At 40.0% G+C, this 25,545-nt stretch overlaps 1 protein-coding gene across 5 annotated transcripts in view; it reads left to right on the forward strand.

Annotated features, from left to right (window-relative positions):
* ryr2a (ryanodine receptor 2a (cardiac)) overlaps positions 1 to 25,545 on the forward strand; it is a 291,199-nt gene that overhangs the window by 181,522 nt on the left and 84,132 nt on the right. For all 5 annotated transcript variants that reach the window (XM_079658890.1, XM_079658889.1, XM_079658891.1 and 2 more), the window contains 28 exons: positions 3,644 to 3,730; positions 4,118 to 4,249; positions 6,222 to 6,316; positions 6,409 to 6,584; positions 7,691 to 8,325; positions 9,080 to 9,280; positions 10,463 to 10,568; positions 10,678 to 10,821; positions 10,932 to 11,059; positions 11,608 to 11,753; positions 12,272 to 12,386; positions 12,835 to 12,967; positions 13,945 to 14,048; positions 14,438 to 14,573; positions 14,745 to 14,931; positions 15,606 to 15,714; positions 15,800 to 15,920; positions 16,108 to 16,277; positions 17,245 to 17,465; positions 17,552 to 17,642; positions 18,018 to 18,158; positions 18,714 to 18,877; positions 19,086 to 19,164; positions 19,297 to 19,386; positions 20,340 to 20,477; positions 20,863 to 20,940; positions 21,147 to 21,222; positions 25,336 to 25,459. In XM_079658890.1, the coding sequence (XP_079515016.1) occupies positions 3,644 to 3,730; positions 4,118 to 4,249; positions 6,222 to 6,316; positions 6,409 to 6,584; positions 7,691 to 8,325; positions 9,080 to 9,280; positions 10,463 to 10,568; positions 10,678 to 10,821; positions 10,932 to 11,059; positions 11,608 to 11,753; positions 12,272 to 12,386; positions 12,835 to 12,967; positions 13,945 to 14,048; positions 14,438 to 14,573; positions 14,745 to 14,931; positions 15,606 to 15,714; positions 15,800 to 15,920; positions 16,108 to 16,277; positions 17,245 to 17,465; positions 17,552 to 17,642; positions 18,018 to 18,158; positions 18,714 to 18,877; positions 19,086 to 19,164; positions 19,297 to 19,386; positions 20,340 to 20,477; positions 20,863 to 20,940; positions 21,147 to 21,222; positions 25,336 to 25,459 (4,127 nt within the window). The remainder of the gene's footprint in view (positions 1 to 3,643; positions 3,731 to 4,117; positions 4,250 to 6,221; positions 6,317 to 6,408; positions 6,585 to 7,690; positions 8,326 to 9,079; positions 9,281 to 10,462; positions 10,569 to 10,677; positions 10,822 to 10,931; positions 11,060 to 11,607; positions 11,754 to 12,271; positions 12,387 to 12,834; positions 12,968 to 13,944; positions 14,049 to 14,437; positions 14,574 to 14,744; positions 14,932 to 15,605; positions 15,715 to 15,799; positions 15,921 to 16,107; positions 16,278 to 17,244; positions 17,466 to 17,551; positions 17,643 to 18,017; positions 18,159 to 18,713; positions 18,878 to 19,085; positions 19,165 to 19,296; positions 19,387 to 20,339; positions 20,478 to 20,862; positions 20,941 to 21,146; positions 21,223 to 25,335; positions 25,460 to 25,545) is intronic.

Below are 25,545 nucleotides of genomic sequence, written 5' to 3' on the forward strand. Positions count from 1 at the left end.
CAATCAAATAAAGAAAGTACAATTCATAAACAACAATATTTATTGTCAATTAACATTGAACTATACAGATATACAGTAAATACTGTGGATATGTGTAATGTTTCTCTCTGGCTGCATTTACAAATAAAATAGGAGAACATAAATAAAATAGCTTTTGAAAATATGTGCATCTTAAAAGTGCTTGATTTTAGATGAATAAAATAAAGTGTAGCAGCAGCTTGAGTTTCCCTTTTTCTTTGTTAACCTTTTCACATCATGACTTAACTGTTTCAGAAGATTATATAACAATATCAGTCTTTACACATCATAACAATTGAACAGTTTTAAAGTTTCTCTTTCTTTCCCTCTTATATTGCAGTCCCTCACTCACTTTTTTTTAATTCAGTGCGAGAATTGAGCTCGAGCTTGTCCTGCCAGGAGTTTAAATCTGGGCTGAAATGGTGTCAGGGCCATTCTCATACACTAGGGATGTGCATCTCCATCACTGAGGCCGATGCGATGCGCATCTCGATACGTTACCACGATACGATACATTAACGATACCTTTGAAACACCAGGCGATGCGATGCGATACGATTCACCCCTGTTGCGATACAGTTCGATACGATTTGATTCAACATTATGCGATTCGGGGCGATACGATGCGATTCAACACGATGCAAAAATAATGATACTTCAATATGGTACGACAGAGGATTTTTGTTTTATTCCTTATATGCAGCAAATCATACATTAACAAAAAAGTGCTTTACATATTTGGTACTGCACATCCCATCATGCCGTTTATTTTTTTACCTTTAAAAGCTCTCCAGAGTACAATTGTATAACACCTCACAGTTAAACAATGTAAGGATGCATTGCTCATGATTAACAATGTGCAAATAACAGCTACCATAGAGCAATGCCCATACAGCTGCCAGCCTGATGTGCTTAACATTCAGAGGCTAACACACCAGTGAGCAGAAAGCATTGGTTTCTATCTGAACAATAAAGAAAAAAAATAACCTTTCACAAACAGGTATTTCATAACTGCTTACAGTAAGGAAGACATTTAAATTATTATTGGCCGTCACAGGCTGCTGTAAGCTAAACACCTCTCTCTGACAGAACACCTCACTGAGTGATTTAACTCATATGTCTCACTTTCAGGTTTCTCTTTTCAGCCGCAGACCCCATGTCGCCTCTTTATGTGCGTCGCTAAGTTCCTCGTACTACTTGTGTACTTTAAAGCGGCTCGGCATCGTTAACAATTTGCGAGTGATTTTTCAAGTTGACCGTCTGTAGTAAATAGTGCCGCGCACATATACCATCAGGACGTTACTGATGGGGTGCGGCTGCGGAGTGATACTGTGTGTATGCAAGTCCGCATCTAGGACGGATCTATGTATCATGGCTGTAGACCTGTTAAGTAATAAAGATACCTCATACAAAGGTCTACGGATACCTTATTACTCTCCATGACCTGCGGTCAACTATATAGCATAAATGACTATTACACCGTCTTTCTTGAACAATCCGAAGTGTTGCCAAACGTTTGATTTGTAGGTATTTTTCGCTGCGCTGTGTTTCTCTTTCTCCTCAACTTCCGTGTGTGTTGATAACTGAGACTCTCGTTCTCCGTAGTGGCGAAGCAAATATCAAAGATCGTCTCTGCTGAACGTTGACAAGATAAGGGGATTTTATATGAATGAATCGGTTTTTTACCGATGCAAAGACGCTACGCAATCGATGCATCGCGAGTTCAACCCAAACTGTAGCCGATGTGCACTCTTTCAACCGGTGCACTCGCATCTTGAACGTTTATGCCGGTGCACCGATGCGAATCGGTGAATCTTAACATCTCTATCATACACACATTCAGGTGCTCATTGGTTAGCCTCGGTTAGCTTGCGCTGGAATACTGAGCACTGATCATATCAGGCTCTGAGACTGCTTATTTTTTGTGTCCTCAGTTCTGACTTGAGAGGGAATGTTTGGTCAAACACTTTGTGTTTTGTCTCATTGTGGCGTTGTGGCACTTTTAATGAGTGCCACGGTCTCTGAACAAATGAGACTGGTTCTGTGCTCCGAGTGGACAGGATGAACATGAATGAGTCCGTCCACTCAGGGTTAAAAGCTCTGTTCTCACTGTCCACTTTCCTCTTCTTGGAGAGCGCCATGTGTAATTATGTGTCTCTCCCTGTCTGCCGCTAACACGCCTGGTCACTCTCCTCTCCGCTTCTCTCCCTGTATCGCTAATTATTCTCTTCACTCACTTTCCTCTCCGCTTCTCTCTGTCGCTCTCGTCTCTTCTTCTGTGTGTCTCGCCCTGTATCGCTCACTCGTCTCTTTCGCCCTGAGTCGGCAGCGGTTAAAATAGAATCGCCACGTCAAAATTGAATTCCCCTATTAATGTATTGATTTTAGGTCAAAAATATTTTAAAACTGCTCTCAGAGCCAAAATATACACTCTATTCAAATAATTTCAAAAGATTTCAGGAGCATAATTAGTCTGGTCTGCTCAATTGCTTTAATCATTACAAACGGATCCACCGTTCTGGCCCAATAGTGATCTGAGTGAAAAAAAGTCCACCTAGCTCCCAATAGACTCCCATGTTAAATTTGTCCGGAACTTTCTTCAGAACAGAGAGAAGTCAACTTTAGACAAACTGCTCCCATCTTCACATTTTACACACAAAACCCAAAAAAACACATTTATCGGTCCATTGGGGTTCCCTGATGCTCACTTTCTGGTCATTTTTTTATAGGAGCCATAGTTTTTGAACAGGTGGCAAAATTGTCAGATATAATCCTCAATGCATTCTTAATGGGACTCAGTGCTGCAGCCGGTAACCATGGTGTTGCTGGGCAGATTGAAAGCTTTGATCTCTGGGCTCACACAGGTGTTATGATTATTTGTTATGAGTAGGTGCTCAGCACAGAAACAAACACTGACAAACAGACTGGACTTTAACAGACTGTCTCAGCCTATTCTTTTCTGTTTGATGGACACTTCATACAGACTTCAACAGGTTCCACATCATTTATACATTATTGGTGACGTATGGGTTTAGTCGAAAAGTTTGCAGTCAAAATATTCTGCTGCTTTCCCAAGCCTTTTTACTTTCTTTTCTCTTCTTAATACACATTAATTCACTACTACTTACATCTGATATGTAATTCCTTCAGCCTACTTTCAGCTACAGAAACCATTCAACTATTACATTATTCAGCTATTTCAGGACATTGAGGCTAAACATGTTGTTGTTTAAACCTTTTCTTTTAAATATTAAGCTTTTTCATAATTGGTCCTACTCTTCCAGTTTAACATTTCACTTTCAAGTTTCCAACAAAGTCAACTACAACAATTTTGATTCATATCATTTCACTTTTCTGCATTTCTCCGCCAAGTTCAGTAACACACTTACTTGGTTTTTGTAGCTAAAAGCAGCTACAGAGACCATTCAACTAATAACATATTCAGCTTTTTCTGCATTTTCAGCTAAATTCAGCAACAAATGTACACAGTTTATAGCATTAGCACGCATTTTCAGCAGGAAATGCATTTTCTAGTTTAACTTGGTTTGTGGACTGCAAAAAAGGATTGGCTAATTGTGCTTCAGTTTGATGCAACCAGCTTACCGGTAGTTATCCTCGTTCTCAGGTGGAGCCCAGCACTAAGCTGTTCCCAGCAGTCTTTGCCAAGGCCACCAGCCCCAATGTCTTCCAGTTTGAACTGGGCCGTATTAAGGTGAGAATGACACACACATACACACATACAGCTTCATTATTAAAACATATATAATTATAACATATTTTAAGTTTAGGGGGTTGCTTTTAACCTCAGTGAGAACTTGCTGCTTCATCATAAAAGCCCTGTAGTGGTACAGGTGGAGAGATTTAAAGGAATTTTGGAAAAAGAAATAAAATAATGACTTCTTATTAGATCCAAATATTCCAAATGCTGTTGTAACGTCCTTTTGGTTTGAAGAAAAAAAATACTATACATATAACCAGATTATTCAGACTTCATATGAAAGACAACTCTCAGTTGACTTTGAATTTGAATCAGTCCACGTTAAACTCCTTTGATTTTGTTATGTTGTATCTTGATGATTGTATCGTGTCTGTTTGTCAGAATGTGATGCCTCTGTCAGCTGGTCTGTTTAAGAGTGAGAGGAAGAACCCAGTTCCTCAGTGTCCTCCACGACTGCATGTCCAGTTTCTCACTCCTGTGTTATGGAGTCGAGTTCCCAACCACTTCCTCAAGGTACAGTAACAATCCTACCTATTTATAGTAAGTCGTTTGTTTTGTTTTGGCTAACATGAAAAAGAAAAATCTAGACACATAGCTTTTGTCAGAATGTGTTATCCACTAATTGTGTAATGTGTAGAAGAAGATATGTAAAGGGTGACAGCTCTGAACAGAAACAAGTGGGACAGCTTCCATTTTCCATTAATCTTACTTTGCTCTTACACCCTGAAGTTTTTCTGGAACTGTGAATGAGAATCAATAATACTTTATTTACTCCCACAGCAGGGAAACGGGAATCGTTACAGCGTTGGGACAAAAGTCAGATAAATTGAGCAGATAATAAATATTAAATCAGAAACACATCAAATAAAGATCAAATAGGTAAATATCCAAGGTATAAAAATAAGTAGCAGCTTATAAGCCTTAGTGAACATATAACAAGTGTTGAACTAGCAGTCAATAATACAATTATTAAATTGTGAAAGTAGATATACCTGATGTGCGATGTGAATCAACAATTTGCATCGCTATACTCGCTCGAGTTTCACCGCGGCTCTCACTTGTGTTTACATAGAGTGGCGAAGTTCCTCCCCTTCCGGGGGACCTCGATGGGACCTTATTTCGGAAAAATCATGAATTGAAGTCAATGGAGAGAGAACGATTATCTTTTGATCCCGTTTGAATTGTGCAACAAATTACACATATGATGTTTGTCAATTTAAAAGATAATTTTACAAGTCAAAAAAATTAAAACGTGTCGTAAAACTGTGAAGTAACACATTTTTTTGTGTGAAGTGCTCAATGAACTACATCTCCCGTCTCGCAGGACACACCAAGACGGCCGTCACGTTAGCACATTTCACCTCTTTCTTTCAGAATGAAGTGAAAAGTATTAAAAGAGGTGAAAATCACTACAAGTCTGGCCATGTTGAGAACTGTACATACACAAAAGGGGAGTTAGTCGGTTCCGTAAGAGCCAGCATGCGGTACCGGGATTCCGGGATTTGTAGTCTCTCTAGTTGCGTATTTTTCATACTCTTATATTTCAACAGTTTTAAGACAAACATGTTTTTTTGACATGGAAATGATTTTTTAAGATTGACAAACATCATATGTGTAATTTATGGCACAATTCAAACGGGATCGAAAGATACGTTTTCTCTCTCCATTGACTTCAATACATAATTTTTCAGAAATAAGGTCCCATGGGGCGGGAGTAGATGGGCGTGACTTCGCCACTCTATTGTTTCAAACTAGACGTGCTGGCAAAAGGGTGGGGCTTATCTCCATGTAAATACTATGTAACACTAGATACCCACTACAACAAATTCCTATATTACCGTGATTTATTTGTTATACACGTTTCGAAATGATGCCGAAATAACGACATACTGTTAATAAAAACAAGACGGCAGGCAAAACAATTTAAAACACTTTTTTTCTGAATGGAGATTAGATCGATCGGCTAATCTACGGTTTTAGCTGCTCTATCCTCACTTACAACAACATCATACACACAAATAAAGCCCCGACTGTATTCACCATACCATAGAGAGTCTGTGTTTTGTACATTTATAACTTTTCTCCAGTTTCTGAAAAGATATGAGGAGCTGTGAGCTCTGCATGCTAACAGCTAAAGGCTGCTGTTTGGTTTTCTAATTCAACGTCAATGATGAGAGGCGCAAATGTGTGTCTATCTGCGTCTTTGCATTGACTGTACATGTAATCACGATGCGTTAGAAAAATCCCTTGCATTTTAACGTAGCTTTAATGACTATCCCTGGTTGGGAACAGGATAACTAATTGCCTCACAGATATTTTCAAATGTACTGTGCAAGCCCTAGTGATGTCTTATCTTGCTGTATGTAAATTATGTTCATCGCCTCATATTAGCTGCTGGGTTAGCTGTGTAACTGTTCCACAATGTACTGTGGATAGGCAGTATGCAGTGCCACACAGTGGGTAAAAAGCAACATTTCTCTTCCAGGTGTCAGCATCCAGAGTGAATGACAGACACGGCTGGCTAGTCCAGTGTTGCAAACCTATGCAGTTCATGTCCCTGCATATACCTGAGGAGAACAAGTAGATTACCCTACATATTCACCAATACACACATACACACACACATATTCATCCCCCTACTGTCTCATTTGTCATGCACTCTCTCTGTCCAGGTCAGTGGATATCCTGGAGCTGTCCGAGCAGAGGGATCTATTAAAGTTTCACTACCATACCCTCAGACTTTACTCGGCCATCTGTGCTCTGGGAAACAACAGGGTGGCACACGCCCTCTGCTCCCACGTAGATGAGGCACAGCTCCTGCAGGCTATAGAGAATAAGTACATGCCAGGTAAAACACACAGCCAATGAAAGAATAACTGCATGCAAGGTATTAAAGCCTGTGCCTGAGAAATGTGATTTGGCCCTACCCCCGACCCAGTATCCAGCTATCAGCCCATCTTCTCTGGAGTCTCTGCCTGGTAACCTGAGAGCAGTGTCATTGCATTGTTTGGGAGTATGTACTGCGCTGCATACTGATACAATATCTAGAAAACGGAAGCAGTGAGTCGTTCCATTTAGTTAAGAAGCGTCCTGTGCTGCAGGCAATTTTTTCCCCTAATTTGGACATTACCCGTTTGTATATAGGTGTCTGTCCACTGGGTAAGCAGCATGGGACTGATCTGGGGGGGCATCTTTTGGAGGTCAGTGTTGGCATTACCTCCTACGTCTAACAGCCTAATAATCTGTGTCACTCTCACCTTCACTCCAGTATCTTTTCTGGCATTGACCTGGTAAATGACATCCAATAAGAATTTTCACAACGTGAAACGTTTTACTCCCAGTGCTCAGCCCTGCTAACAAACTAATCAAAAAACTTTGTAGGCTCATTTTAGCTGGAGAGTATAATATCAGAGAGTCTCTACAAGAGGAGAGAAAAACAGCTCACAGTGGACACTGCTCAGAAATATTCTGTGTTACAGCAAATAATACACTTCTTGCTCAACTGAACTCAACTTACTCAAAGCAAAGGGTTGAAAATCAGTTAAATCTGTCTGACAACAACAGACATGGTGTCATTGGCTTCTGTAGTTGACAGTGTAACTCACTGATGTCTTTTTTAAATATCTTTTGGACATCAATGTGACTCAGATGAAGAAGATTTATCTGGATTTGATGTACATATAATACTTTTTAATAAGTACATGGATTGTTTCTTTAGCTTTTCAAATGTGTCTCTATGTAGAAAATGGGGTACCAAATACAGTACCATTTTAAGAAATGGCTATGTACACCTGTTTGGAGAATACGTAATAAATATACATTTCATTTGGCATTATCAGGTAAAGATTAGTGTCTGATCGTTAATATAAATGTAAATAGTATGTTTTATAATTTTTTAGGGATTAATGTTCTTAATTGAATGTAATAATGATCTTTCTGTGGGTCTCTCTCCAGGTTTGCTCCGTGCGGGTTACTATGACCTGCTCATCGACATCCACCTGAGCAGCTACACCACGGCACGCCTCATGATGAACAATGAGTACATCGTTCCAATGACAGACGAAACCAAGAGCATCACCCTGTTTCCAGACGAGAAGAAGAAGCACGGTCTGCCAGGCATCGGCCTCAGCACCTCCCTGAGACCCAGAATGCACTTCTCCTCCCCAAGCTTTGTGTGTGGGACCGGACCATCACATTGTACCTACGGAAACACCGGATCAGGAGACTGTTTCCAGTATAGCCCTGAATTCCCTTTAGACATATTGAAAATTAAAACTATTGAGATGCTAACAGAGGCCGTGCGGGAAGGAAGCATGCACGTACGGGATCCAATCGGAGGCACCACTGAGTTCCTCTTTGTCCCGCTCATCAAGCTCTTCTACACCCTGCTCATCATGGGGGTTTTTCAAAGTGAAGATCTGAAGAACATCCTCAGGCTGATTGAACCAGCTGTGTTCTCTGAAAGACGGGAAGGGCAGGAGGACATGGAGCTGGAGGTGGTGAAGGAGGGGGAAGGAGAGGATGGAGGGAGGAGCATGCCAAAAGAAGGACTGCTACAGATGAAGCTACCAGAGCCTGTAAAACTCCAGGTGATTCTCACGTAATCCTATCACTTTGTAAATAAGCTATCATTTTATTAATGTAACATGCTGGTGGTTTATTTACAGACAGTGCTTTTTTTATATTATAGAGTGTCACATTCATCACATTGCAATATACATACATTTCATGTAAAATGATAGGAAACACTACGGAAGCAATGAGAGGCAAGTAAGAAAAATGTATGTTTCAAATACGATCAAAATTAGTTTCTATCCTGTATTTATGACTTACGTTTTTAATAGATTATTTTAATGAGATACTTAATGTTTTTATTTGCAAAAGGAGAGTGTGGAAATAATTGTCCCACTTTAGAAAAAATGTTATTTAAGGATATATTTAAAATTCAGAGCCCTACTGTGTATTACAACAACAGCAGCACTTAGAAATAACAGTTTGCCAAAAAGGATAAAGGCACTTGAACTCACAGGAACAAATACAAACAGAGTCAAAGATTACCCTGGATCTGGATTTTGGAAGTGTAACAATTAGATACAAATAAAATCAACAAACACTGCCTCTTTTACCTAACTTGGAATAAATAACAAGTTGTAGGTTTTGTATTGAAAAATTGTCCGTGCTTTAAGGTCGGGTAGCATGTCAATATTCTCTTCCGCTTTGAGCAATGTCAAATCAAAAACTCTATTAAATATTCAAGAACTGCAACAACACCAAAGCTTGATGAAAAGACACTTAGTGTATCCTACAAATGTGTTACACCTTTTTTTAATATTATATCCACAGATGTGCCATGTGCTGCAGTACCTGTGTGACTGCCAGGTGCGTCATCGTATCGAGGCGGTGGTGGCTTTCTCTGATGACTTTGTGGCCTGTCTCCAAGACAACCAGAGGTTCCGCTACAATGAGGTGATGCTGGCACTCAACATGTCTGCAGCCCTCACTGCCAAGAAGACCAAAGAGTTCAGATCTCCTCCTCAGGAACAGGTGGGAGCACCACAGAAGAAGAGAGAGAGAGTGTGCTGTAGGAAAGAACAGTTCAAAAGAACAGTTTGTAGATTATTCTGGAGAAGATATAGCGTGATTATTAATGAGGAACAGCAGAAAGTTGACCAAATGAAAGCTGAGACTTTAGATACACCTTGAGCAAAGGAATTAAGATCAGGAATGTTTTCTGATGTTTTCCTAAATACCTTATTTAGCTGAATCATTTTAAATGAATAATTCAGATGTAATGAAGTTGGATTGTATTACACTATTTAAAGTGACCTACTTTTGACTGACAACAAAAACCTGGGAGAACATGGTAGTCTCTGGTCTACCACGGTTTGTTTGGTTTATAAATCACACTTTGTGGACATTTGGATTATCTGACCTGAAATAATGAAGATGCAGGAGAACAGCATCTGAAATCTTACAAACTGAAGGTTTTATTCGAAAAGCTTGGCCCTAAGAAAACATGAGATGAACAATAAAATGTATCTGCCTGGTGTGACCTAGCAGTGACATAAGACCTACTTAAATTATTCCTAAAATAAGATACATTCTTTTTTTTAAAAGAGCAAGGGTTATGTTTAGATATATGTAATTTTAGGAATATTTTAATACATAGAAACAATGACATTATAAAACACAATCTAGGGCGGTATTAACTCTCTCTGTAGGGACTTGGCTTGGTAGTTAAAGGTTCGCCCGTTCAAGTTTGGTCGGACCAAAAAAAACAAATCCCCAAGTCAACTTCTCCCTCTTCTCTCTGACACCTCTCCATAACAAACATGTGTTTGGGCATGTATGTATTCAGACCTAATGTGTTTAGGTGGATTTATAAATGGTCTCCATCTAAATACAAACTAAATCATTTGAGCAGCGACTCAACTGTATTTTTCAATGGAGTCTATTGGCTTCAAAGAGAGCATATATAGATATAGCGGCATCAGTTCCTAGTTTAAAATTACTCTGACTGCGATGTAAAGCTGTGAAAAGATTCTAAATATAGCTTTGGTGGGTCTTTCCTCCAGGTGGCTAAATACACTTTTCTGCTGCCCCTGTCCACAGCTGTTCAGGGGTTAGCTTGTGTGCTGGTATTCCTGTTTGCTTCTCAGAACTGGTAGTTGTTGTATTTATCAAACATTTCTTGTATCATAGTCACACCTGCATGTGTTTCTGCAGATCAACATGCTTCTGAACTTCAAGGATGAGAAGCAGGAGTGTCCCTGTCCTGAATACATCAGAGAACAGCTGCTGGACTTTCATGAAGACCTGATGAGACACTGTGGTAACCTCTCAGCTCCACCTGCACATTAACCAAACATTCAGATCAACTAGAATGTCCAGGGAGCCACAGAGATCAATAAGGATAATAACTGATTCTCCCATCTTCTCAGGTAAAGAATTGGATGACGAGACAGGGATAAATGCTGAAAGTGACTTCACCATCCGGGGTCGGCTCATGTCGTTGGTGGAGAAAGTGGCCTACCTGAAGAAGAAGATGGCCAACCTGCCAGAGGAGAAAAAAGAAAGGAAACCCAGTGAGTACACTGCACAGCTGAAACACACACAGCAGCAGCAAAAGGAGAATAAATCATATTTTCTGATATGGACCAACAGTTTCCCTAACAGCACCTTATTGTGTCTGCAGGTACACTACAGCAGCTGATCTCAGACACCATGGTCCGCTGGGCTCAGGAGTCGGTGATCGAGGATCCAGAGCTAGTCAGAGCCATGTTTGTCCTGCTGCACCGGCAGTATGATGGTATCGGAGGACAGGTAGGTTTGTGCCAGTGGGTGTTCTTCTAAAAGGGAAGCTAAACCAGACCCTGGTATTACTGTAATATTAAAGAATGTCAGATGTGGGGCAACTTGGGGCTTACTGTTTAAAGTACATTTTTGCCCTTTTTTTTCTTCTTTAGTTGTCTTATAAATACAACATGTAGAAAAATCTGATTTAATCATAAGATCAGCCTCATGTACTATAACGCCAACAGATGAACTTACAAATACATCAACTGCAATCTATTTGTTTTATATAAGTAATATTTATATTTCATCGGAAAACATTGATCACCTTTACAAATGTGGCTTTGACTTATAACTTGTTTAGCATTTTAGAATGTTTATTGTAATAATCAATGACTTGGTCTGGATATACAGTTTAATTTGCAAGTTAACTCCAGTGGGACCTATACAAATGAAAATGAAAGAAAATTATTTCTCTTCAATAGTTGCTCTTCTATACAGTAGTGCTCAGTTAATTAGAGGATATCTGTTAACCATAGACATGTTTAAAATATATGACTCTGTTCTTATCTGTGTAGGTGCGGGCGCTCCCTAAGACCTACACCATAAACTCAGTGTCCATCGAGGACACCATCAACCTGTTGGCAGCTCTGGGGCAGATCAGATCTCTGCTGAGTGTCCGTATGGGCAGAGAGGAGGAGAAGCTGATGATCAGAGGGCTGGGGTGAGGACAAGCTGCTCAACACTCCTTCTGATTCTCATGAAAATACAACATGAATGTTTTTAAAATTAGAGTTAAGATTTTTTTTAAGTGATTTTTTTGGTGAGATGCCTGAAATCAGATCTGTGGTTAACACAAGCTGAAGAGATTTTCAAGTTTTTTCCAACAATATGAAATACGTCAGTAAATACACCACGGGTGAATTTCCAAAGCCTTACTAGCAATTGTCCAAAATATGAAATAATCACACAGAACATAAGTGGCATTAAGCTTAGCTGTGGAGAAAAAAACGTGTACGTATCGCAAACATGTGTTTGCCATAGATCTTATTTTCTTCAATAGACCAAAATGGATTACAAAAATCACACTGCTTTTTCTTTAGGGATCCCTGGTGATGCTAACTTCCGCGTTAGCATACAAGAATACGTCATCACACCATAATATTCAGATTATATATCTGGTCAGAGCCCTAATGATGAAAAACTCCACTAAACTCTTCCCCTTCTCCTCTTCCTCTGCAGTGACATCATGAACAACAAGGTGTTCTACCAGCACCCTAACCTGATGAGAGCTCTGGGGATGCACGAGACCGTCATGGAGGTCATGGTCAACGTGCTCAGCGGAGGAGACTCCAAGGTATGAAGTGTGTCTGGATCACCACACATATTTATCTTTGGGGCTTCTGTAAATGTCAAACGTCATTCTTTTAATTAAACTGTTAATCTGAATCTGATAGAGCATTTAACATTTTAAATGAATTCTCAAAATGATTACAACATTTTATGGAGCATATCAGAATCAGCTTGATTGCCAATTAGGATAAGACATAAAAGGATTAAGCTTTAATGTGCAATGGTGCATATATAAACACAGTAAGAGGAATTATGTGGAACAAATATAGAATTATTACTAAAACTATTTATTTTATTATACAATTAAAAAATACAATAAATGTTAATGTTATAATCATGTTTTTTAAAGAAGTAGCATTGATCGGAAACCTGCAACATATACAGAGTAATGTGAATGGTTCCTCAATACTGCAGTAGGAATTTGGTCTGACGCAAAGTCTGTCTTTTTGCAGGAAATCACCTTTCCTAAAATGGTGGCCAACTGTTGTCGTTTCCTCTGTTACTTCTGTCGCATCAGCCGGCAGAACCAGAAGGCCATGTTTGATCACCTCAGCTACCTGCTGGAGAACAGCAGCGTAGGCCTCGGTGAGGATGTGCTTCTGTGATGTCATACTGAATCACAGTGTGTGCATATAACCACCTGACGCACAACACACATGCAGACCATGTATAAATAAATCTTTAACTGAGACAAATGTTTTCAGATTCACAACAGACATGTCCAGTAAAACAGATTTAACTTACACAGACTGCAGAATTCAATATAGTTAGGTTTTCTGTAGATCTTACATATTTTAATACACCAATCTGGTCTGCAGAATATTTTAAATATAACACAAACATTATCACTAATATACACATTTGGACTCTGGCAACTGCTTCCACTCCCGCTTCTCCCCAAGCCAGTTACTGCCTTCCAATTGATGGTTTATTGCCCTGCAATATGCCTCCTTATCTGTTTCACCTCTTCTTACACAGGATGTATATATAAATATTTATATATATATACTGAGTTGTTTTGCATACTAACAGTACATATTTTAATACAGAAATACTGTACATGGTTGTCATTCATGTATTAATCTAATCATTCACATATTGACGATATCATACAAGAACATATTTTCTACTTTGTGACTTATGCAGTGCGGTGTACAGTGTATCTTTTTCATACCGCAAACAGTATGTGACACATGCACAAGTCACATTCCAAATATACTTGAAAGTTTTATTCTCAGTCCTTCCATACTGCGATTCTCCCAGCTTTTTCATGTGTGTACAAAGAGAAGCTGTGTGCTGTTTTCTGGCAAGGTTATGGACACTTTGTGAGACCTCATTTGTTTTTACAGCTTATTGTCTCACAGACAACATTGGCTGTGTGAATAGTGCTGTGTATCCCACAGTGCTATATCCAGGAACAGACACTCCTATGTTGTTTTATTGCTAATAGACTCTTTATACTCTTAGTTGTATTTATATTTATGTTGCATTTTCCTTCACTTCCCTTCTGTGATCTCCCTTCTCTTCCCCTCCCCTCTCCTTGTCTTTTCCTCCCTCCTCAGCCTCTCCTTCTATGCGAGGGTCTACTCCTCTGGATGTGGCCGCAGCATCAGTCATGGATAATAATGAACTGGCCCTGGCTTTGAGAGAGCCAGACCTGGAGAAGGTGAGGTTTGCACACACTCACACATGTATATACATACACACAAGCTTCTTATTTCAGAAGACACTCTAGTGTTATTATCCAACTGTAAATCTCAGATGAAACAAATACAAGTAAAGAAACTCAGAAAGATTATCATGACTACTTTATACCTGTTTAATTACAGAATCGATCATCTCGTTTATTTTTCTCTCACTTGCCTTTAAGGGCTTCCATAGTCCCTGTCACCTAACATAAAATTGTGACGGAACAATTGTTTTTGTCTTTATGTGACATTTTTTATAAAAGCACTGTCTGCAAAGTAAATAAACTACTAATCTGATAAAGAAAATAAATTAAATGTATTTTAAATTCAGAGACGGTTAATTTGTAAACCCTGTCTCCCTGTGCAGGTGGTGCAGTACCTGGCCGGCTGTGGGCTGCAGAGCTGCTTGATGCTGGTGCGTAACGGATACCCTGACATCGGCTGGAACCCTGTGGAGGGGGAACGCTACCTAGACTTCCTCCGCTTCGCTGTCTTCTGTAACGGTGAGTTTTCTAGCCAGAAGTCCCTTTTCTTATAGAAGACTATATTAGCAGTCAAGTGTAAGCAGCAATAAACTGTTGTGCCTCTTTGTCCCTGAATGCGTGTGTGAACTGTATGTAGGATGTTTGGCACAAAGTACGTTGTCATGAACACCTCTCCTGTTCTGCTGCCAGGTGAAAGTGTGGAGGAGAATGCCAACGTTGTGGTGAGGCTTCTGATTCGCCGACCAGAATGTTTTGGTCCCGCCCTTCGAGGAGAAGGAGGTGATGGGTTGTTGGCAGTGATGGAGGAAGCCATCAAGATATCTCAAGATCTCTCCAGAGACGGTCCCTCTCCTACATCTGAGAGCAGCAAGTCACTGTAAGACAACATGAATTAATTTGCTCTTATTGTATCAGATAATGAGATTTTAGAAAAACATACTATATTACCCTGTGGCTTGTTATCTTTTTATAATTCCTTTACTAGAAGTATTTTACAGTTCAATAGATCTGTGCTAGTGTAAATGTCAGCATGACATCTGTCCCAACCCAGAGAGGTGTGTGTGTGTGTGTGTGTGTGTGTGTGTGTGTGTGTGTGTGTGTGTGTGTGTGTGTGTGTGTGTGTGTGTGTGTGTGTGTGGGGGGGGGGGGGGGGGGGGTGTGTGTGTGTGTGGCCTAGCATTACTATACTTGTGGGGACCTAAATCTTTTTACACAGTCACGTGTGGGGACTCACCTCCCTTATGGGGACAAAATGGAGATCCGGAATCATTCATGTTAGGGCGAAGACTTGGTTAGGGTTAGGGTAAGGGTTAGGCATGTGTTGGTTATGGTTAAGGTTAGGACAAGTCTCCAGGAAATGCATGTAAGTCAATGTAATGTCCCCTGAAGTGTTATATCTGTCCCAACCCAGAGATATGTATTATGCATTTGTGTGTGTGTGTGTGTGTGTGTGTGTGTGTGTGCGCGTGTGCGTGTGCGTGTGTGTGTGTGTGTGTGTGTGTGTGTGTGTGTGTGTGTGTGTGTGTGTGTGTGTGTGTGTGTGTGTGGCAGTGACATGCTGGAGGAAGAGGAAGATGATACAATCCACATGGGGAATGCCATCATGACCTTCTATGCTGCTCTCATTGACCTGCTGGGCCGCTGTGCTCCAGAGATGCATGTGAGTGGCAATAAACACACACACAAACTCACACAGACAGACTCATACAGTAGATGCTCACACACATTTTCCCATTTTGTATCAGTTAATCCATGCTGGTAAAGGTGAAGCAATCCGTATCAGAGCCATCCTGAGGTCTTTGATTCCCATCGAGGACCTGGTGGGGGTCATCAGTATTCCATTTTCAATGCCCAACCTGGCTAAAGGTAAGCAAACCAAACCCAGCTTGACTGTATCTGACATGCCCAACATCCTGATTTAAAATATTTTCTAGGATAAAAATATGCAATCACAAATAAAAAAGAGTGATTAAGTTGATCTTAAATCTTGACTTCAGTCTTGTTTGTGTATGTGATTGTGTGTTTGTTTGTGTGTGTGCCTCTGCCGGAACAGATGGGCATGTGGTGGAGCCAGACATGTCGGCTGGTTTCTGTCCAGACCATAAAGCAGCCATGGTCCTGTTCCTGGACAGAGTCTATGGTATAGAGGATCAAAACTTCCTGCTGCACCTGCTGGAGGTCTGCTTCTTACCAGACCTGAGAGCTGCTGCCTCTCTGGACACTGTGAGTGTGGTGTGTTGTGTTTAACACCTAAGTGTAGGGTGGCATTCAATTAGTAACACATCGCTCCTCTTTTATCACACTGTCATTAGAACTGGGCTTCAGACTGGCTCTTGAAAAATAGGACATTTCCTGGTGGTCTGATGGCTGGACTGACCTTTTTTTTGTGGCCTGCTTTCAACTTAACCAATGGCAAGAGATGGCAATAGAGAACATAAATGAGTTGGAGGGCCACTCAGAATACATTCAACAGGCCTTCAAAATATTTACACCTACACCAATGAATAATCAGGATCTATTATCATGATATACATTTTAATCAAAAATAATTGTGACTATCAATCTGTCCATAAACGTGCCAGATAATGTATCCAGTGAGTACACATTAGTTGCTTTTCATGTTTCTTTAGCCTGAGTGCAAGGAAATGGTGATAACAATTTAAAAAGTCATGGAAACGGTTGGTTTGGATATCTTAACTGTTGTTTTGATAAGCTGAATGTTTTGATAAGCTGAATGCTCGAAGAGAAGATTATCCTCACAAAGGGACGGAAAGACCAGGGTTTGGGTTGAACACAGGCGTTTATTAGCACCGAAACCAAGTACACAACACAGGTTGCAAAACGTTGCCCGTGTGGGAACCTTCACAGGTCCTACTGCAAGACTGACCAGAACCAGGTTACCACATGCTTTTATTTAGTGACCGATTACCTGATTCCGATCAGCTGTCTGGCCTCCGGCCGAGCCACTCCCTTCACTCCAGCAGCCAGCGCCCTAACCACACCCCGCTGCCACACACATACTTTGAAAACTCAGTATTCAGATTGACCTGGATGTCAAACTCCAGGCATAAATTATTGTCTCAGTCCGCCACTGCTTATAATGCATATTTTTTACACAGTACTTGATCACACACTAATATATTATTTTCTCCATCTTTCCCCTCTTCTCCTGTCTCTGTTTTTGTGTCAGGTTGCTCTCAGTGCCACAGACATGGCCCTGGCCCTCAACAGGTATCTGTGCACAGCCGTGTTGCCCCTCCTCACTAAATGTGCTCCTCTATTTGCGGGAACGGAGCCGTTCGCCTCGCTCATCGACTCCCTCCTCCACACAGTCTACCGCCTGTCCAAAGGCTGCTGCCTCACCAAGGCCCAGAGGGACGCCATAGAGGAGTGTCTGCTGGCTGCCTGCGGGTAAGAACTAACACAGAGTAACTAACTCTTACGGCTACTTAAACAAATTATAGATAACTAGTATATGTCGTCCTAATAATGTGCAGAAAGCTGAGGCCTTCGATGATGCAGCATCTGCTGAGGAGGCTGGTGTTTGACGTTCCTCTGCTCAATGAACACACCAAGATGCCTCTGAAGGTAAGACACACATTGCAGGTCTTTCGTTGCTCCATTTACATTTCAAAGTGTTGAAGGTTACCTGAGCTCAGACCTTCACAAAAAGCCAGAGAAGATTCTCCACTCCAACATGACATTGTGATGACGGTAGTATATAAGAAAAGTGTATTTGATATTTTTTGACAACTACTCACAAAACATATTTGTATTCCCATATAATTTATGGGATTTATATATCCATCAACAACACAATCATTTTTGTTTTCCTTTGCTCCAGCATCTCTTATTTCAGATGTATTAAAACATTTGATCCAGAGTGAATTCGTGCCATCTTCTGCACTGTTTAATTGAACATGGTAGCATACGGTTAATAAAAGTCCTCTTGACTTCACCCAGCTGTTGACCAATCACTACGAGCGTTGTTGGAAGTATTACTGCCTGGCGGGGGGCTGGGGCAGCTTCGGAGCGGCATCAGATGAAGAGCTCCACCTCTCCAGGAAACTCTTCTGGGGAATTTTTGATGCTCTGTCTCTCAAGGTGAGGCTCTAGATTAGGCCTATTTCTTAATAGATTAGTCTCCAATACAAAGCAGAGGAAACCCTGCTGACATCCCTCTGACATCATCAGGGTAATATTTCAAACCTGACAAAAATCATTCAGCTATACAGATGACATTACGACATTAAACGGCTTTTTAAACAGCAGACATTTATAAATGCCAGAAACTCTAAACCAAATATAGTATGTGTATTAGTATGAGAACTTTATTGCTGTCTTTTGATCATTGACAGTAGTTGTAGTGCCTTCAAATTATTTAGCTACGTTTTTTTTCATTTTTGAAAAAGCACCTTTTTCATCTATACAAAAGCAGGCAATGCTCATATCCTGCACACATGTGATTTCATATAGCTGACACTTTTATCCAAAGGGACCTAAAATAAATTCAATAATCTAACCATGAGCATATACATTTAGAACAGCATACTGTAAATGTACAGGGAATAATATATGTTTTTACATCAACAGACAGGCTCGTCGTGTTGTCTGTGAGTGTGTTTAAAGCAGCAAACTGTTTTACATGTGTTGACACAGCGGTATGACCAGGAGCTGTTTAAGCTGGCGCTGCCGTGTCTTAGTGCGGTGGCTGGAGCTCTCCCACCCGACTACATGGAGTCGAACTACATGGCCATGATGGAGAAACAGTCGTCCATGGATTCAGAGGGAAACTTCACCCCACAGCCTGCAGACACCACCAGGTATAACACACATTTATTAACTTCATTTTCTTACGTTTTCTCTGAGCATATCCACTCGTTTCAAATAAATAAGGTCTCAAATATTATGTTTTTGTGTCAAAAAAGTAATAAAAGGAACCAATAATTTAATATTATACTTTCCCTGACTTTGCTTGCAGGTGAACCCATATATTTGAATTTGTTTTCCTTTGTTTTCTGTCTTCCTCAGTGTGACTGTCCCAGAGAAACTTGACTATTTCATAACCAGATATGCAGAGCACAACCATGAGAAGTGGTGTATAGAAAGGGTAAGGAGCAGACAAAACAATAACTAATTATATAGTAGACCTGTCACAAAGTTGCAATAAACCTACTGACATCTCCGAAATTATAATATAAACATTTAATGCATTTTAAAATGTCTCTTATGTATCTCCTAGTTTTCCAATGGCTGGTCATATGCGGAACAGATATGTGAAATCTCCAAGAGCCACCCTTTACTGAAACCTTACAAAGGCATTTCTGAGAAGGTGGGTACAGTCTGGTTTTATGTTCTCATTGTTTTTCAAAAATGATGCATTTTGTTTTACACAGGTAGCATTGTGCTCAGCAGTGTCACAACACAGTATCACTGAATGTGAGCCGGGTCTGTCTCACAAAAGCCTGCACAATTCAGAGAAGCTCTCAAGTTCAGTGTCAGCTCATGTTCCTTATTCTGGTCTATCATCTGTCACTATCCGTGCATGAGTCTGGATACCCAGAATAGTTTTGGTGTAAACTAGACAGATTTAGGCCGCTGTTCGAAAGAGCAAGCCGATATCCTACCATAACTAGTACCACTGACACAAGCCTTACCTTCAGACAAGCTAACTTGCAAATATTACAACCTGTAGTAGTGCTATGGTTACATGTTTACATGAGTGGGTCGCTGTTTTGTTTATTTCATGCACATCCAAAAGGACACAGGTGATACAATGTTGACGATTGGAAGGCTAACATGAATGCAAATAATGCAGATTTTAAACATTGGTACATCAAACGTTTAATGGGGAATAATTTATATGCAACACATTTATTAGAGCTGAAGGATACGCAGTTTTTGGTGAGTAACACCTATTAACATCTAATGTTAACCGAAACACCAAATTAAACCCTTAACTGATGCCTTAACCGCTAATGTAAAATGTATTATTTACCCTTCACAGACTGCAATGGCATACATTTGATTTTTTTTTTCAGACTTGCAGATAAGTGAGAAGTCTGTCTTACTCCAGAGCGAGCAACTGCATGCCTTTAAAAATATCCTTAAACAAATATTTTATGAATAAATGCAAGGAATGACTGTATAATTCACACTTTGCACTCACCTTTAGGTTGATAGCTTGCAGTATGTTGTGGTTTGTTGCAATTTTGCGTGTGAAATTATTTTTAGAGGCATGATTCGCTGCCAGCTCTATTCTTAAGTGTGGTTTTAATCTTGCAGGATAAAGAGGCGTACTGCTGTTCAGTCAGAGAGTCTCTGAAGACCATGCTGTCGTGGGGCTGGAGCATCGACAGGATCAGAGAAGGAGACCCTGCCAGCCTGCACAATAAGTCCAGGAGGATATCACAGGCCAGCCAGGTATATATATATATATATATACACACACACACACACACACACACACACACACACACACACACACACACACACACACACACACACACACACACACACACACACACACACACACACACACACACACACACACACACACACACACACACACACACACACACACACACACACACACACACACACACACACACACACACACACACACACACACACACACACAAATGCATTATACATATCTCTGGGTTGGGACAGATATCATGATGACATTTACACTAGCACAGATCTATTGAACTGTAAAATACTTCTAGTAAAGGAATTGTAAAACAATAACAAGCCACAGGGTAATATAGTATGAAAAAGGGACATCAATATAATTTGTCTTCCACAGCTGTCTTTTGAAGGAGCTCCAGCTTTCAGCCCCAGGCCCATCGATATGAGCAATGTGACACTGTCCAGAGACATGCAGGTATGTTACTGTCACACAACAAGAGAAATCTTTATGATCATAAAAAGAGAAACGTGTGAAATCTTTGAGCACTGGGCTGATTAGAACTGAGGAATAGTAAGCAGAGTACTGACGTCGGTATAGAAACTCTCAGATATTGTGGTTGGATAGTTTAAGAAATATGTTTAGCGTAACAGAGTCATGTGTTTAACATTGTGTTTCTCCAGGCTATGGCAGAGCTGCTTGCAGAGAATTATCATAATATCTGGGCCAGGAAAAAGAAAATGGAGCTGGAAGCCAAAGGTGGATATAACACAACACCAACTCAATACATTTAACAAACCTTTTATTTTCTGCCATCACCACCCACGTTATCTTATTCCTGAAAACACAACAAATAATTAAAAACAGTTTGAATCTCTGAGCTAAACCTCCCTCTCATGGCTACTGTAGTTTACTAAACAGTAGGGATGTAACGATATATCGAATATCGCGGTAAATAAATGTCTCAATACCGTCGTGAGACTGACAAAATATTTTTTTATAATATTTTTTTAATTTTTTTAATAATATATATATTTTTAAACCTTTATTCAACCAGATGGTCCCATTGAGATCATCAATCTTTTTTTCAAAGGGGACCTGTCCAACATGGCAGCAAGTAGGTTAAAACATGAACATAAAACAAAAGATAACACAATCAATCAATCAATCAATCAATGTTTATTTATATAGCCCAATATCACAAATGTTACATTTGTCTCAGTGGACTTCACAGTTTGTACAGAATATCAGTATGACAATACGACACCCTCTGTCCTTAGACCCTCACATCGTACAAGGAAAAACTTCCAGAGAAAACCCAGTTTAAAGGGAAAAATGGGAGAAACCTCAGGGAGAGCAACAGAGGAGGGATCCCTCTCCCAGGACGGACAGACGTGCAATAGATGCCGTTTGTAAATTGAAAAGATAATACATTTGCAACATAGGTAGTCCAAATGTTTGGAAATGCATGTGTGTATAATAGGAAGATGAATCCATGAGTATATCCATCCAGGACTTATGATCCAGGACCACAGCCACGACTCAAGATCCAGGACTCGCAATCCATGACACAGGACCGCAGGATCATCCATGACTCCGGATCCCGGCGTATAGACACCAAAAAGAAAGAAATTTGGGGAAGCTGGGTTAATCGGAACATGAGAGTACACAGGTATAGACAGAGAGAAGGAAGAAGTAAGATGTCCCCCGACAAACTAAGCCTATATCAGCAAAACTAGGGGCTGAATCTAATCAGCCCTAACTATAAGCTTTATCAAAAAGGAAGGTCTTAAGCGCACTCTTAAAAACGGATAGGGTGTCTGCCGTCCGAACACAAACTGGAAGCTGATTCCACAAAAGTGGAGCTTGATAAGAAAAGGCTCTGGCTCCCATTGTACTTTTAGAGACTCTAGGAACAACCAACAACCCTGCATTCTTGGAACGCAATGCCCTAGTAGGACAATAGGGTATAATGAGTTCTTTAAGGTAAGATGGCGCCTGCCCATTAAGGGCTTTGTAGGCGAGAAGAATAATTTTAAATTCTATCCTGTGTTCTATAGGGAGCCAGTGTAAGGCAGCCAGAACAGGAGTAATGTGGTCCCTTTTCCTAACTCTGGTTAGTACACGAGCTGCAGCATTTTGAATCAGCTGAAGCGACTTGACTGACTTCTTGGTACACCCTGATAATAAGGAGTTACAATAATCCAGCCTTGAAGTAACAAATGCATGGACTAGTTTCTCTGCATCGTTTTGAGGCAAGATATGCCTGATTTTTGCAATGTTACGTAGATGGAAGTAGGCGGTCCTTGAAATTGATTTTATGTGGGCGTTAAAGGATAAATCCTGATAAAATATAACACCAAGATTCCTTACAGTCTCACTGGAGGCCAAATTAATGCCAATCATAGTTAATATATCTTTAGATAATTTGTTTCGTAGATTCTTCGGGCCAAGTACAATAACTTCAGTTTTGGTCGTGTTTAACATCAACAAATTTAAGGTCATCCACGTTTTTAAGTCCTTGAGGCAGTCTTGAATTTTATTTAGATGATTAATTTCATCAGGCTTGATTGATAAATATAGTTGAGTATCATCCGCATAACAATGAAAGTTTACAGAATGATTCCTTATAATATTGCCTAACGGAAGCATATATAGGGTGAACAAAATAGGTCCAAGCACTGAGCCCTGTGGCACTCCATGGCTAACTTTGGTTTGCATGGAAGATTCATCGTTGACACGTACAAACTGAGAGCGTTCAGATAGATAGGACCTAAACCAGCCTAATGCAGTTCCCTGTATGCCAACTAAGTGCTCTAGTCTTTGCAATAGGATATCATGGTCGATAGTATCAAATGCAGCACTAAGATCGAGCAAGACAAGAATAGAGACAAGTCCCTTGTCAGAGGCTATTAGAATGTCATTTGTGACTTTAACCAGAGCTGTCTCTGTGCTATGTTGTGTTCTAAAGCCAGACTGAAAATCTTCAAATAAATCATAGTTTTTTAAGTAATCACACAGCTGTTTTGCGACTGCTTTCTCAAGAATCTTTGAGAGGAACGGAAGATTAGAAATAGGTCTATAGTTGGCTAAAACCTCTGGATCGAGGTTGTGCTTTTTAAGAAGCGGTTTTATCACTGCTACTTTGAATGATTGTGGAACATAGCCTGATAATAAAGACATATTCATAATATTTAATAAAGAAGTGCTAATTAATGGAAAAACTTCTTTTAACAGCTTAGTTGGAATCGGGTCTAAGATACACGTTGATGGTTTAGAAGAGAGAATCATTGAATTTAATTGTTCAAGGTTTATGGCTGAAAAGCATTCTAGTTTACTATCTAGTGTAATATTAGAACTTACGTTTCCGGGAGCTGTTGATAACACTATACTGGTTAAAGGCAAGAGGTCATTGATTTTGTTTCTAAGAGTAACAATTTTATCGTTAAAAAAGCACATAAAATCATTACTACTGAGTGCTATGGGAATAGAAGGCTCAGTCGAGCTGTGGCTCTCTGTCAGCCTGGCTACAGTGCTGAAAAGAAATCTTGCATTATTCTTATTCTCATCTATTAATGAAGAGTAGTATGCTGCTCTCGCTTTACGCAGTGCTTTCTTATATTCATTGAGTGTAATATGCCAAATTAAACGAGATTCTTCAAGTTTAGTGGAACGCCATATCCTTTCAAGTTGTCTCGACTTTTGCTTTATTTTGCGGGTTTCGGCATTATGCCATGGAGCTAATCTATGTTGTTTTATTTTCTTCTTTTTCAAAGGAGCAACAGAGTCTAATTTTATTCGCAGTGCATCTGTAGCACTATCAACAACATGATCAATTTGGGGTGGTGTACATTTTGTATAAGTTTCCTCCCCTACATGCAGACATGCTATCGAGTTAAGTATTGGTGGAATCTCTTCCTTAAATTTGGCTATAGCACTAACAGATAGGTTTCTGCTGCAGGAGCTTTTGGCTAATGCTTTGTAGTTTAGTAACAGTACTTCAAAAGTTACTAAGAAATGGTCGGATAAAGCAGGATTATGCGGTTCGACTAATAGTTGCTCAATTTCAATACCATAAGTCAGAACAAGGTCAAGAGTGTGATTATAGCAGTGGGTTGGTTTATTTACACTCTGACAGAAACCAACAGAATCTAATATAGAGTTAAATGCAACAGTAAGGCTATTTTTATCATCGTCAAAAGGACATCGTATTTACAGGGCTACATGTACATACCTAGAGACATTGGCAAGTACCGACAGTATATTTATATCTCGCCCTGTCAATAAGCCTCACCTTCTTGGCAAAAACGGTATTGTTTTTGAAGTGGTGGAGAGACAATGCACAGTTTTACCCAATGCTGTCACCCATGGCCAAAGCATATCTCTCTGTCCCAGCAACATAGAGAGTTTTTTCAACAGCAGGGGATATTGTAAACGCCCAAACATCCCAGCTTCTACCTGGAAATGTGGACATGCTCATATTCCTAAAAGATAATCTTGATGATGGTGAGTGAGTGAGTTCGTGAGTTAGAGTTGGGTTACTTGAAAAACTAAAGTGAAACTTGATTTATTCTATTGCAGGGTCTGATTTTTATATTGTTGACACTTTAAAATACTACTATCCTACTAAAATGCTGAACAAATCAGATGTATTATTTAATAAAGAAAAAAGATTCACATTTTTTTTCTTTATTTTTCAGTATCGCGATAAATATCGTACCGTGGACTTTTTATCGCGATATTATCGTACCGTGAGTTCTTGGTATCGTTATATCCCTACTAAACAGTGAAAAAGGTGCTCAGACAAACAGTCCTCTTTGTGTCAGCCTGTGACCCTGATTCTCCATCCTGCTGTGTTGCTGTTGTCTCCAGGTGGAGGAAACCATCCTCTGCTGGTTCCCTACGACACACTGACTGCCAAAGAGAAATCCAAAGATAGAGAAAAAGCACAAGACATCCTCAAGTTCCTGCAGATCAATGGATACACTGCTTCCAGGTAGGAGACAGGCTCTGCTCTTCACACGCTGGCTTTAGGAACTCTGAAGAGCTTTTGTGTTTTCATTAAGCCTGATTGGCTTAGAT

This window comes from Notothenia rossii, assembly GCF_949606895.1.
Source record: "Notothenia rossii genome assembly, chromosome: 11".
In the NCBI taxonomy this organism is placed as follows: domain Eukaryota; kingdom Metazoa; phylum Chordata; class Actinopteri; order Perciformes; family Nototheniidae; genus Notothenia; species Notothenia rossii.